The sequence below is a fragment of the Muscardinus avellanarius genome (assembly GCF_963383645.1).
Source record: "Muscardinus avellanarius genome assembly, chromosome: 12".
Classification (NCBI taxonomy): domain Eukaryota; kingdom Metazoa; phylum Chordata; class Mammalia; order Rodentia; family Gliridae; genus Muscardinus; species Muscardinus avellanarius.
The window spans coordinates 64494859-64509094 of NC_137798.1; the positions used below are offsets into that span (position 1 = coordinate 64494859).

Below are 14236 nucleotides of genomic sequence, written 5' to 3' on the forward strand. Positions count from 1 at the left end.
TTTGCTGAGGTTGTTCTTAAACCTGCTATCCTCTTGTCTCGGCCTCTCAAGTACTGGGATTACAGGTGATATATATATATATATATATATATATATATATATATATATATATTTATTTTTTGAAACAGATTCTCACTAGGTCGCTAAGACTGGCCTCAAATCTGTGTTCAATCCTCCTGTCTCAGCCCCCCCAAGTACTGATATATACTACCAGCCCAGAAAACCCTCATTCTTAATATGAGTAAGCCTAAACTCCTTCAGCATGGTAGCCTTTACTGCTCAGTGGACTCTGCATAGCCATTGACAGCAGCTCTGGATAATTCTGTCAAAGTGTGCAGGGCTTAGAGGGCCATGCTTTGTCTGTCTTGCTTGGCTCAATGCTTGGCCTCACGCCAGGACATGCTGTCTTAGTGGTAGTAACACAGGCCTGGGCATAGCTTTGCTCTTTTTCAAATTCATTTAAATATGTGTTGGTACTTTTTTTCTCTCCCTGATGGTACTGAGAACATTGTCTATAGCTGTAGCACTTAGCTGATGGAATACTAATTGTTTTCTTTCTTCTTAGGATGAACTCGACCTCACAGATAAACATAGGGAAGCCATGTTTGCACTTCCAGCTGAGAAAAAGTGGCAGATATATTGTAGCAAGAAAAAGGTAAGATATTGGTTGTGATGATGTGATTAACTGGAAGGTTATTGCTTTTGATAACTATTGTGCCACCAGCACACCGACAATCCCTTATAACATGAAACAAGTTTGACAGGTCATGTGGTAGCCCGGGTGCCGAGTGTGGCAAAGTGCCTGCTCCCAGGATGTTGTTTTTATTAGCACCACATTGCGTCCCTGGCACCTGTGACTGCTGTTCATCCCTTTGTGTGACTGAAACCCAAAGGCACATCAGCTTACATGACAGAGATGCATGCCCTTGTTCTTTACACGATAGTTCATATAGTTGGGTTAGGAAGAGTACTGTGGGTCCATGGCCCACTCTGACCACCTTCTAGCAACTTTACATTCTACCATCTCTCAGGTGTGGCCTTGTCCTCGTGGTCTAGAGTGGCTTTCCAGCCATTTCACATTGCAAACTAAGACTAAAGTAAAGGGACTCACTTTAGGGGCACATTTCAGAATGTGCCATCCTCTCACATGCCATGTTAGGAACATGCCTATACCTTCTTGCAAGAAACACAAGTCTTTATACTGGGTTGTCACTTCCCATTTACTGCAGGGACTCCTGTTACCTTAGGAGATGGGAGAATGGACCTTGGGGATGGTGAAATGCTGAGCACTCTCAATCCTTCACCCATGGCACTCGGTGCCACTCTCTGCACTGCACTCTGCCGTCCTCCAACTCTGTGGCAGAATCTCAGAATGAACCCATGCCCATTGCTTGGACTAATCCTGCTCATGGCCATCTTTTGCCACTTTTCTCTCCATTTCAGCAGACTCGAGCCAAGATGGGTAAGCGGGAAGGGCAGGGCTAGCACCTGCAAGAACTGCTGCCCCCATAGGCAGCTGGTGCCCTGATGACTCACTTTTGTGGTACTGGGGTTCCTGGAAACCCTTCTACCTCCGGGCTACACTCCCAGACCTATTTTTTTAAAAATACTTTTTTAATTTGGAAGCAGGGTCTCTTAAGCCAGCATGGCTGGCTTCAAACCTGCGCAATCCTCCTGTCTTCGCAAGCGTGCACCACCACCACGCCCGGCAGATGGCTCACTTTTGACCTGGGGAAGCAGCAGTAAATGATAACAGTTGGGGTGTGTGTGTGTGTGTGTGTGTGTGTGTGTGTGTGTGTGAGAGAGAGAGAGAGAGAGAGAGAGAGAGAGAGAGACAGACAGACAGACTGACTGACTCTGGGAATTTAACCCAGGGGCATTCTACCTCCAATCTGTACCCCCAGCACTATTATTATTATTATTATTATTATTATTATTATTTTATTTTGAAACAAGGTCTCATTGTGTTGTTGAGTTCTTGCAAAATTCCTGAGGCTGGCCACAAACCTGTGATCCTTCTGTTGTCTTGGCCTCCCAAGTATTGGGATTATAAATGTACCCCCCAACACCCAGCTGTTCAATATCTTTTTAAGACATACATAAAGGTCTGTCCGGGAGCCCTTCTGTTTATTAGGTGGCAAGTTTGGAGCCTCTACTCTTCCACAAAGCTGTCTGTCCTCTCTTTGCTGCCTCATGTCAGTGCTTAGAAGGTCTCTGGAGCACCTTTGTTAACTTAGTGAAGGCTTTCTCTACAGTGGGCCTGTGCCTGTCTCTCCCACCTGGAGTTAGGCCTCTGGTTGTGAGGTTTCTTGTCTTACTCATCTTTGAAACTTCAGCATCTGGTGCTTTGAAGTGAATGTGTGATAACTGGACCACTCAGCTGTCAATCATGTTATACTAAATGCTTTCAAAAAATTCCAAGCATGTGTAATTTTCTACCTGGACAGAAACTATGAGTCAGATTTGGCTTCAGTGGCCTTTGCTGAGAGATGTGCCCTGCTGTTACCTCTAAGTGTGATCGCTGAGCCACTCAGATCAGCCCCCTTGGAAGTGCTAATGGTCTTCATCCAGCAGTAATCAGTAAGATGTTCCTGCCAGTCAGGGTGTCATCCTTTCTGCTTCTGCGACTTTTCTTTGAGTGCATCTTTACAACCAGAAGACCTCTTTTGTCACAGCTCAAGAAACATAAAATACACTGGGAAGGAATTTTATTTGTTTCTTAAGACAGGGTCTCTCTAAGTCTTCCTGTCTAGTCTCGAACTTGTGATCATCCTGCCTCAGCCTCTCCATTGGCTGGGATTATAGGCATCAACCACCATACTCGGCTTGGGAAGGAATCCTAAAATGACCAAAAAAAAAAAGTGTTCCTGACATTGATGGTGTTGCATTGTCTTTGGGAGTGAGGGGCCTTTTCACTGCCACTTAAAGGCCTGCCACTAAGACAGAAAGACAGATTCTCCGGTGCCTGTGTATGCAGAGGGCAGTGTTTGCTTTGGTTCATCCTCTTGCTGATTTTTCTTCTCAAGATTAGGAAATGATCCAAAGTAGGGATTGAGAATGTGGGCTGGAGGAGAGGAAAGGGCAGGGAAATGGGAGCAGCTGACTGAGGGGAAAGTTTTCTTCTCCCAGATTTTATTATACCCTCGATAGCAATTGAAAGTTAATCATGGAAACTACTGCCCCTTACATTAGAGAAGACAAATCCTGGGGGATAGTAATAACCCCGGGCTCGCAGCTGCTGCTCATTTTTCAATTTCCAGGCCTATTGGATCCTCTTGCAAGCTTTACCCCAAGTGTGCATGATGGCATTGGCTCTTTGTAGGAGGATGGATATATACATGGCCATTGGCTTCAGAATCTCATTCTTGATGGATGGACCCTTCCTGCTAGGACCTGGCTGATCTTGAGGGATGCTCTTCTGCTAGTTTTAGTCCATTACCTTGGGTTCCCTGTGTGACTTAACAATGGAATGGCCAACTGGGAAATCCATCCCATTTTTAACTCTTTAGGGAATAAAAAGGCATTAAAGACCTGCCTACTTTCAGATGGAATAGTAGCATTGTTTGACTAAGGATTGTCATGATTAGAACTTCTCATACTGTTTGAGCTATACAATGCTTGTGGTCCAAAACTGAAATTTTGGGGCACTGCAGTAAGTCGAGAAATACACAATGAATAGAAAGACATAGAAAACTTTACCACAAGAAGGATGTGATGTTTCCCTCTTAAGACGATGTGTTGCTCCAAGGGACAGATTGCCCATTCTCACAGTGGAGCACTCTGCTGACCACCCTTGTTACTAAGAACAGATTATTTTCCTTGGAACATCCCTTGTGTAGCCTTTTCAGATCAGGCTTATCACCAGCAAGTCAAGCCACATTCATTTCTCAGTCTGAGGGAAAGCTACACCCCTGGCCCCTTCATCTTTCAAGATTAGAACCCCAGGTCATTACAGACATTCTTCCAGAGTACAGCCATGGTGTAAGGGCCCGCTGACACCAACACAAACGGATCAAAAGAGCTGGGTAAGAGTGGCCCTCTGTAAGACTGAACAAAAGTTGTGGAAGTGAAAAAGACTGGGACCCAAGTGGAACACCAAGCTCTTGTCAGCCAACTGCCTCTTTTCCATCCCGCAGCGACTTGAGCCCCCTGCAGAGGCCATTCGCTTATCGACTATTGTATTCATTTATAAAACTTCTCTAAGTCTCAGTTGAAAACGAATTTCCGCAGCCAAAATGAAAGCAGCAAAAATATTTCTGGAGCAAAAACGATTGGAAAGAAATTAATTGGAATTTTGCCTAATTGAGTAATCTGGGGGAGAGTCAAGAAGAGATGGATGTTACGGCCTTGTTGAACATCCAAACAAATCCTCAACAGTTACTGAACGGTTGGTCAGCCCTGGTTTGTCATAGACAGTAATCCATTGTCGAATTTTTAAATGCTCGTGAGAGGTCCAAAAAAGGTCCTGTCATGGAGCTGGGGGTATTTTCAAATAGGAAATGTTTGTGGTTCTTATCTTTAAAGGTAATTCCCTTTTTAGTTCCAATCACAACATACTCTTTTGTTTAAGTGAGGTTTTTCCCAGTCCTCAGCCAGAAACTGCATCTGTTAACAATCTTTTGGATTTTAAGCTGAAGCTTTTTAAACAATGAGCCATCTGACCGCGAAAGGCCTCTGGCCATGCTGTATTTGCTTATTGTTAACATGATTTTTAAATCCTGGGAAAAGTAAGGAGTAGGTCTTCAGAGAGGTGAAAACCAAGTGGTGTATACAGTGCATTGTGCTGACAGCAAGCTTATCAGCAGAGGGAGAAATCCTCTTTTCATTGCTGTTCTTCCCAGGAGCAAGTGTACAAATGTGTCACTTACTCAGCCCTATGACTATCCAGAAAATGCTTTTAACCCTTCTTGGACTTCAGAGTTTTCAAAGGAAACAAATGGGATTATAGAAACTGTTAGCTGTAGCTAACAGTTATTTGAGGCAAAGGTTAGAATTCGGCGACTGTGCCTAATTTTTCTCTTTTATTTCTGATCTCCAGAGCCTTAAAGTAAACAGCATTAAATTCCTCATATTATATTTCTGTGTGTTCTGAGGGCTACTTTGGGGAAGGTGAATTTCCAGTCTCCTGCTGAGTGTGTGTTTGATTCTAGCTTAATTAAATCGCCCAAGATTCTCGCCCATCCTGGCTGCCATTCAGCCCTGCGTTTTCTGCAAAATCCTGACCTGGTGCCAGGTACGTTTTGAAGTCTCGGGAAAGTGACTGAAAATCCAGCTAGAGCTTCTCATTCATTCCTTTTCTTTGATTTAAATGTCCTGATTGGATCAGTTCCCCACTCTTCCCCACAAAGAGGATTTGTCCTTTCTCCACCCACAGCAAAATGAAAGTCACATTCAGTGTGGGCAGCAGTCTGCAGTTCTTTGGGTTCTTCGAGAGTGGGGGCCCACCCGTGTGTGCAGCTCAGGGCCAGAGCGATATGCTCAAAACACGACTCGAGGAATGTATACTTACTGAAGGAGTGGAATTAGAGACAGAAGGAACCATCAGTTTTTATAGAACTGTCAAACAAACCAGCTGAAAAAGAAGGAGGTGAGACGCAGAGGTAATCCTGTAGTTGTTCCCAGCAGCCCAGTGAGAAGCTGCAGTGGGTGGACCTGGAAGAGAAGCAATAGAAGATCTGAACGTTTGGCCAGAAGATCTGAGGAGAGGAGCTCAATGTGCTTTTCTTTCTTCTACTTTGGTTGCTTAGGTAGACAGTAGAGTGAGAATGGGATTTTCAGATGCTCACTGTGCTATTACAGATGGCAAGATTTGGGAAAGGGAGAAAGCAATCTAGGAATCAAACCCACAGCCTGGCATAGCTAGGCAGGTGCTCTACCACTGAGCTACACCTCCAGCCCTATTTCTAAACTCCTGTAGAAGTATCTGGTTCGGTCTTCTTTCTTTAAAATTTTAAGCTGATGATGGGTTCAAGTTGACATTTGTGCCCATAAGTAAGAAAGGCTTCAAGAAAGTGGAGGAAGCTGTCTTGATTAGAAATGAAATGTTCCTTTTCGTTCTTCCCTGTGCTCCTCTAGGGGGTGCATGAGGGACACTAGGGCTCAGCAGGCGCTGAGACTCCCTGTCTCATCCACGTATTCACTGACACTGAGAAGCGAGCTTTGTTCTATGGTCTTAGTTTGAAATACTAAGGTATCCTGAGCACAACCAAGCGATGCAGTTGGGGCGGGGCAGGTTGGTGTGGGATTTACTCATCGTGGGCTGAACATCTTCTCTTGAAAAGACTCTGCTTAGATTCTGAAGATGATTCAACAATGACTTTCCTGGAGTGGATGGTTCTGGTAGGAGAAGTAGATAAAACCAAATGATTGTCAGTCCTTGTCATAAGCTCCACACTAGGGGAAGCAAATGGGACCTGGGGCCTGGAGGCTGCTCCTCCACCACCTTGAACACCACCCCACAGTGAGTTGCTGTCCTGGTTCCTCTGCGACAGTGTGCATGTTCACGTGACGGTGTCTTTTCCCTCCTGTTGCACTTTGGTCTGTAGCCTTTTTCCATTGCTTAAACAGTCACATTGAGGCTGTTGACTTTGTCTGTTTGTTACTAAAGAGTTTTTAGGGCTTGTTAGGAAATCGAGTAAGAGGCCAAACTTCTAAAAATAAAGACACTGTTGAAAAGACTAAAGCAACTGAGATTTGTTCTGCCTAGACAAGAGAAAGTCAGGTAGCAACCCCAACACAGGCCTATGTTTGGTGGGTATGTCCCAGTGAAGCTATGTTATTTGCCCAAATGTTACCAACTTCCACTTGGTAAAGAGGCGCTGTCCCAAGCCCTCCCAAATAAAAACCACTCTGCCAACCTGGACCTTCCAACAACGGCTCCCATCCTTCATGGCCTGAAGGGCTACTCCTGCCTGGCATAGCAGAGAACTCCCAGGTACTTTCTCGTAGCACACCATGGGTTCCGGATGGCTGACTTCTGTTCTTTGCTCCTGGATAGGTATTTTAAATATTGACCTAAGGATGAGACACCAGTTGACCTGCACATGCTGGCTCAAACCTGTTGATAATATATATGAGAGCCTCAAACATTCCTCCTCTAGGAAGTGATCATAGATATGGACAGAATTGTGCATGAAAGTGTTCTTTGTAATGTTGTTTCTAAAAGCCAATGATTATAAACAACTTAAAGGAGGAAGATTATACTATGGCACACATCCACAACACAGTATCTTATAGCCAGTGAGAAGTCATGTTTCCAAAGAAAGTTTAATGACTTAAAGAAACTGCTCAACATGTAATGTCAAGGTAAAAAGAAAAAAGAAAAAAAAAAGCCAGGTATGGTGGCACATACCTGTAATTCCAGTACTTGAGAGGCTGAGACAGAAGGACCACAAGTTCGAAGCCAGCCTCGACAATTTAGTGAGGCCCTCGCAACTCAGTGAGACGCTATTTACAAATAATTAAAATCAGGCTAGGGGTTTAGCTCAGAGGTAAAATGCTTCTGGGTTCAATCCCCAGTAACACACACACACACACACACACACACACACACACACACACGATATCAAACTGTATAACTAATATGATCACAAGTTCACAAAGATGTATATATAGAAATAGGTTGACAGACAGAAACACAATTGTTAGAATTATAGGTGATTTACTTTGATTTGCTTTTTCTTATATATATTTTCCATTTTTCTACAGTATATTAGCCTCTGTTCATCTGAAATATCTTTATCCTGATTATAAAGATAAATTTGTTTAGTATATCCTATCAGTCAGGTTTCAGTCAGAGAAGCAGGGCCATCTGGGGAGTCTCAGTGTGTCTTGTCTGTCTGCCTCTTACTCTCTCGCTATATGATTTGTTATGGGGATTTGCCTTCATGTAATCATAGAAGAGGACTGAATGGTCTCTTCAAGACCATGGCTTTGCCTCCAGTGTTAGAGCCCTAAGCCCACAGGGCAGGCGGTGGGAGAGAACACGAAGGTGATAGGGACGCAAGAGGAGCTGGAGGCCAGGCCAGACGGAAAGCTGCATCTCTCTTTGTTGCCTCTAACTTTGTTGTGGGCACCCTTTGGAAGCCCAGGCTCTTAGTTACAGAGCTCGCCACACACATCTGGCCCAGAGATGCTGAAGGAACGGTCAGGGGAAGGGGGAGCAGTTGCAGACCTGCCCACTGTTCCCCAGCACCCAGGGAGCCAGCAGGTACCAGCTTCCGGAGCCCCCGGATGACAGCGGGGACTCTCCCCCTTGCGTGGCTCACATGAGTCTCTCCTGTGGTGCAGCCTACCAGAAACCCACAGGGAAGGATGCCGTTCACCCACCCAAGTTGAATGTTACAAAGCCACCATATTCTTCTATTAAAATTAGAAGGAAAAATAAATGTTATTTAAAATGGAACCAATGCTTGTGTTGTCTAGACGACCTTGGCCTGGTTGTCTTTGTCTAGTTCAAGGACCCTTCTTCCTTTCCACTTCAGTTTCTTACTCTTCCCTTACTTATTAAAAGAAAAAAGACTTACTTTAAGAGGCAAACGTAAATTTAATTCCAGAATATCATTTATCTGTTTTGGCAGTGACTGTGGAAACCTGGTGCTCCTGGCCCTGAGGAGGTGCCCTGTTGTTCTGTCCAGAGACCCACTGAAGGCCTGGTTCCCATTGCCCTTGTACCCCTAAGTGATATAATTTCAAAGCTAGTGACCCATTTTCATGATGATTTTGTGATTACAAAAGCCAGTGGTTTCAGACTGAACACTAAATTTTAGATTTTAAATATAAATAATGTTTACTCAAGGATTTTCTGCCTCTAACAATTCTTAAAATCAAGGTTATATTCCAAAAATGGATAATTGGTTCTTGAGTATTTTCCCCATCTTCCTATAACCCTTTTTAATAATACCAATTTGGGTATATTTTCTTCCTATCCTTACCAATTCTGCCATTCCAGCTGTCCCTACTCCCACCCCTGCCTATTAGTATCCAGAATGGTCCTGAGCTCACACCTTGGATTTTGATGTACATTGCTTCTCAGCAGGAGTGTATATTTATGAAGAAACAGACAGTGAATGTGCCCATAGGTTAAACCAAGATATAGCTCATCTTTCCTCCTTGGTGCTTGGAGAAATTAATTTATTAATTATTTGGTATTAGGGATTGTGCCCAGGGACATTCTACCTCTGTGCTACACCCCCATCCCTTTGTTTTCGTGTTTGTTTTTTTGAAATAGGGTCTCACTAGGTTGCTAAGGCTGTCCTCAAACCTGCAATCTTCTTGCCTCAGCCTCCCAGTACTGAGCTCACAGATATACACCACCACACTCAGCTAAAAGTGAATAAATCTTAAATATTTTGGATAGTTTTGGGAGACTTCTGTTGGAGTATTCCATCTGGATTCTGTAGCATTCTCCCTTGGGATGGGTTATCTCCAAAGGCCTTTCAGTCCAAGGATCTGCCTGCAAGTCACCTAATGATGCTTCTACCTCACAGTTGTTCTGAATTGTAGTATAGTGTACACATGGCACTGCTTTTATAAAGAGGAACAAAAGCTAAATGTTAAGTTATAGGAAAAACTGCATAAAGACCATCCAAAAGTTAACCTGAGAAGGAGGCTACCGCTTACTAGTTACATGACCTGGAGTATGTCACTTAACCCCTCAAAATTCTCTGTCCTCCTTTGTAAAGTGAGATTAATGTCATGAAGTTGTGAACATTGTATAGGATAATATGATGTAGTAGTTGTCAGAAAGCTTGGGGCATAGTGATGTTAGCCATTTTTGTAGTCATAGATAACAGTGGCAACCATGTACCTGACGGTGCTAAGGACTGAGTTCCTCGTGTTCACCCCTGTGCTGTCCTGGGATTCATCATGTCCATGTTCTTAAGTGATGTTGTCTGGTTTTCTCAAAGCAGTAGGGAGAATTTCAAAAGCATCACTTTCATTAGTTGAACTACTGGATATTTCAGAGGCAGAGGTAGTAATTTAAGAGGACATATTATAGATAAAAAAGGAGAATAAAAAAGTCTCCTTTTGGTACTGTTAGCACCAAATATTGGCAAAAATAAGGTCTGTTCATGGCAAAAGACCTAGGGCAGTGATGAGCGGCCCCAGTCCCTTAACTTCTGGGTAGGGCCTGGACTTGATATGCAGGAGCACCCTTAATTTATGTTTGGGAATACGGAGGCCCAGAAAAAGTCAAACCTTCCTTCCTTCCGACCATGTGCCATAGCTCCTCAGGGCTGTGCTGACCAGGTCCAGCCCATGGAGAGGCCCCTGGACTGGATTTGCCATGGTCGTCAACACCAGCTGAAGTCAAGTCTGCTAAGTGGGTGTGAGTGTGGGTCACACTTAACTTTATTATTTTATTATTTATGTATTTATTTCTTGGGGTACTGTAGATTGAACCCAGGGGCCTTCTACCTCTGAACAAGACCCCCAGCCCTATTTTATTCTTTATTTTGGAACACAGTCTCATTATGTTGCCGATACTGGCTTTGAACCTGTAATTCTCCTGTCTCAGCTTCCCAAGTACTACTAGGATTACAGGTGGATGCCACCATCCCCAGCCTCAGACAATTCTTTAAATAAAATCAAAATCCCTGCTGTGTCTGCTTGCTAGAAAAGTGAAATGGCTGATGAATATCTTTGTTCTGAAATATGAAAGGTAAAGATTATTTTTAAATGAAAGCATTGTTACTGCTATATAGTGAGAGGAAAATCCCTTTATGGAAAAACACCAAGAGGCTTCACTGAGCAAGGCAGTCTCCACAGGTAAGCAGATTCACAAGCCCCAGCCCACTGCAAAATTTGTTCAAAGCTGCAGCATTGTAATTCAGTAGTATATTGTAGCTGTATTATGTCTGAAGTTAAGCTTATTTCACAAAACTTCATGTGGGGAAGATAGTAAAAGAATGTTCCAGAGCTGGGCGTGGTGGTGCACGCTTGTAATCCCAGCATTTGGGAGGCTGAGACCGGAGGATGGAGGTTCAAGGACAGCCACAGCTACTAAGTGAGGCCCTCCCAACTCAGTGAGACCCTGTTTCAAAATAAAGAATAAGAAATCGGGCAGGGAGTGTAGCTTGGAGGTCGAATGCCTCTAGGTTCTATCCCCAGATCTGCAAAAAAAAAAAAAGTTCCACAACAGTTACAGATATTATTGTTGTTAGACGTCTTAACCCTAATTACCAGAAAAGATATTCTGGATTTCAATAAATTTCAATGTCTAAAATTTCTAGAAAGAAAGCAAAAACTAATAAACCTCTGATAACTTTTCCTTCCAGTCAAGGGAAAACTCTTATTTTCTGGGTGATTATTAATTTTTGTTGTGAAGACTTCAAATATACTAAAAAGTACAAAATATAATAAATACTCTTTCTTGCTAAATTTATTTTATCTTTTATTGGTGCACTGTAATTATACATCTTGATGAAGTTCAGGGTGATATAGGCATACATACTCTTTTTTTTTTTTTTATTGGTGGTACTGGAGTTCCTGGAAGCCCTTCTACCTCCGGGCTATACTCCTAGACCTATTTTATGCTTTTTTTAAATTTTTATTTTTGGAAACAGGGTCTCTTAAGCCAGCGCAGCTGGCTTCAAACCTGCGCGATCCTCCTGTCTCCACCTCCCAAGCATGGGGATTACAAGCGTGTGCCACCACACCTGGCTCATACTCATATTTTTAAATGCTAATATTTTGCTATAGTCACCTCAGGTTTTATAAAAGAGAAATAAGTCATACAAATACAAAACCCCAAAAGTGACCCCTATTCTGAAGATGATATTTTATGTATTCATAAATAACATATTGTATTCATTTTTAAATGCTACCCAATGTTCAATTTTATGAACATACCACATTTTATTTTTAATTTACCTTGAACAATGCTGATTTTAAATTTTTCACTATTTTAAAAATTTTACTGAAGCCGGGCGTGGTGGCGCACTCTTGTAATCCCAGTACTTGGGAGGCTGAGACAGGAGGATTGCGCAGGTTCAAAGCCAGCCTCAACTACTTAGTGAGGCTCTCAGCAACTTAGCGAGATCCTGTTTCCAAATAAAAAATTATATGAAATAGGTCTGGGAGTGTGCCCGGAGGTAGAAAGCCCTTGGGTTCTATCTCCAGTGCCCTCCCCCTAATGCACTGAATATCCTTGTGCATATTTTCAAAATTTCTCTAGACAGAGACATGTAGTTAATGGGTTCTTTGATTCAAACAATTTCACCTTTAATTGTTCTCTAAAGTAGTTGTAAGAATTTATACCTAGTTGACAACCATACTGGTTCTCTTCCCTCAGACAAAAGCAAGCCTCAAGTAGATTTCGCAACAGGCTTGGTTTTGTCTGAGGGAAGAGAACCACTATCTCCTTTATCAGTCACCTGACATAAGTTTGGATGTTTCTGGCACAAGAAGTTGTCGTAACCCCCACCCCAATATGTCTCACAAACCAAATTGAAACAAAAAAACTACAAAAGTACTAGAATAGAAAGCACTCTCATTAAAAACAACAAAAATTGTAACGCTTAGAAAAGAAAAAGCGTTCCATTTAAAAATCCATAAGTTGTACAAAAATACCAAGATAATGCAAGTGTATAAAAATGGGCAGCTTGCACAGAATCGTGTTTATTTGGTTTGACTACAAAGGAAGCTGCTGTGTGTGGCTCGCTCTTCCTCCCTCCGGGCCCCTTTGCACCCTCAGTTCCAGATCCAGGCAAATTGTGTTTGCGTCTCGAGCAAGCTCTTGACTGATACACAACATCACCAAACACAGGAAGCTCCTCTGAGGAATTACCACTTCCAGGCTGGTGACTGACGCACAGGTGCAGTATGAGCACACCGCACAAACAGCAGATGAGCTGCGGCTGACGTCACACAGTCGGGCTCCTCTTCCTCCTCCAACCAGGGCTGGCATCTTTATCTTGAGCATCTCTTTACCAATATTTTGAAAGTCTCTCCTTCTCCTCAGACTCCTTGACTCTTCCAGAAATTGAGAAGTTTAATTTGCTGTCTGTCCCCCAGGCCTAGATCCTGAGCTCCTTCCTGTGTACAAGCTGGTCCCCCCATCTGGAGGTTGCTGATGGTTCCATCTGTGCACACTTGTCCTTTATATCATAGTAAAGAGGGTGAATATGCATCTTCTTTGGTTTCCCATCACTTTTGTGCCTCCTAACATTTTTCTTCAGTGACTAGCAACCCTCTTCTCTGGGTCTTGCTTTCCATGTAATTAGGGAATACCAGGCTGAAAGAGGGTGGGCGACCCTGTTTTTGTTTTCACTAAAAATCCTACAAACAGTAACAAAAGCAAGTAAACAGAATGCAGCTGAGAAGTAAGGTAAGAGCCCACTTAATGAGGAGTCATGGGAGCTGTGTCTCGTGGAACTCTCCTTTTGCTTATAGAATAGGAGCTGGAGAGGTTGCTGCCTCAGCCTTCCCTCGGTGCTTGTCACTCATGGCTGGGCTGTGAGAAGAAGACTCCTGCCTCAGCTCCATCACTGGAAGAGACTTGGAGCTTTAGGTTTGATGGCAGCCCTGGGAGGGCAGTGGTTCTCCTTAGCCACAGGCATCTTTGGCCCCCAAATCAATAATTCTTAAGCAGGTTCCTTTTGGAAGGTGATACTGTGGATTGAACCCATAGACTTTCTGGCTCTGAACTATACTCCAGCCCTATTTTATTTCTTATTTTCAAACAGGGTGTTGCTAAATTACTACGGTTGGCTTCAAACCTGAGATTATCCTATCTCAGCCTCCCAAGTACTGAAATTACAGGTGTGTGCCACCACACTTGGCTTCCAGCAGGTTCCTTTTGACAGCTCTGGTCCAGGACAAGATGTGAATGTCATTTGCAGAGGTTGGAATCTATAGCTGTCTTGGGTCCTTCCATCTTTGTCACAGAGTACTTACCAACAGGGCTGTTGTAGAACCAGGGTTCTCCATGGGAAAGCCCTTTGAGCCCCACACCCATACTTGGGTATTGAAGCACGGAGGCACAGCTCCATTTCACTTCCAAATTCTGCAATCAAGATGTGGAATTTTATTAGGCATGAAAACAGATTACCACAGTATTCCATGAAAGCAAGAGTGAGTTTGGTTAAGGAATCCGAGCAAGTGGTCTTAGTGACAGCTTATCTTTGATAGAAAAGGATATCATTGTACATTGTATGAGGGAATCCACAGTATCTTTCCAAATCTGCTTACCACCCGACCCTAATGCTCCAGCCCCCAAGACATAGCACAGAAG

At 43.3% G+C, this 14236-nt stretch overlaps 1 protein-coding gene across 2 annotated transcripts in view; it reads left to right on the plus strand.

Annotated features, from left to right (window-relative positions):
- DAAM1 (dishevelled associated activator of morphogenesis 1) overlaps nucleotides 1–14236 on the plus strand; it is a gene marked incomplete at both ends in the record, with an annotated part of 104181 nt that overhangs the window by 22907 nt on the left and 67038 nt on the right. For both annotated transcript variants that reach the window (XM_080707793.1, XM_080707792.1), the window contains one exon: nucleotides 566–655. In XM_080707793.1, the coding sequence (XP_080563919.1) occupies nucleotides 566–655 (90 nt within the window). The remainder of the gene's footprint in view (nucleotides 1–565; nucleotides 656–14236) is intronic.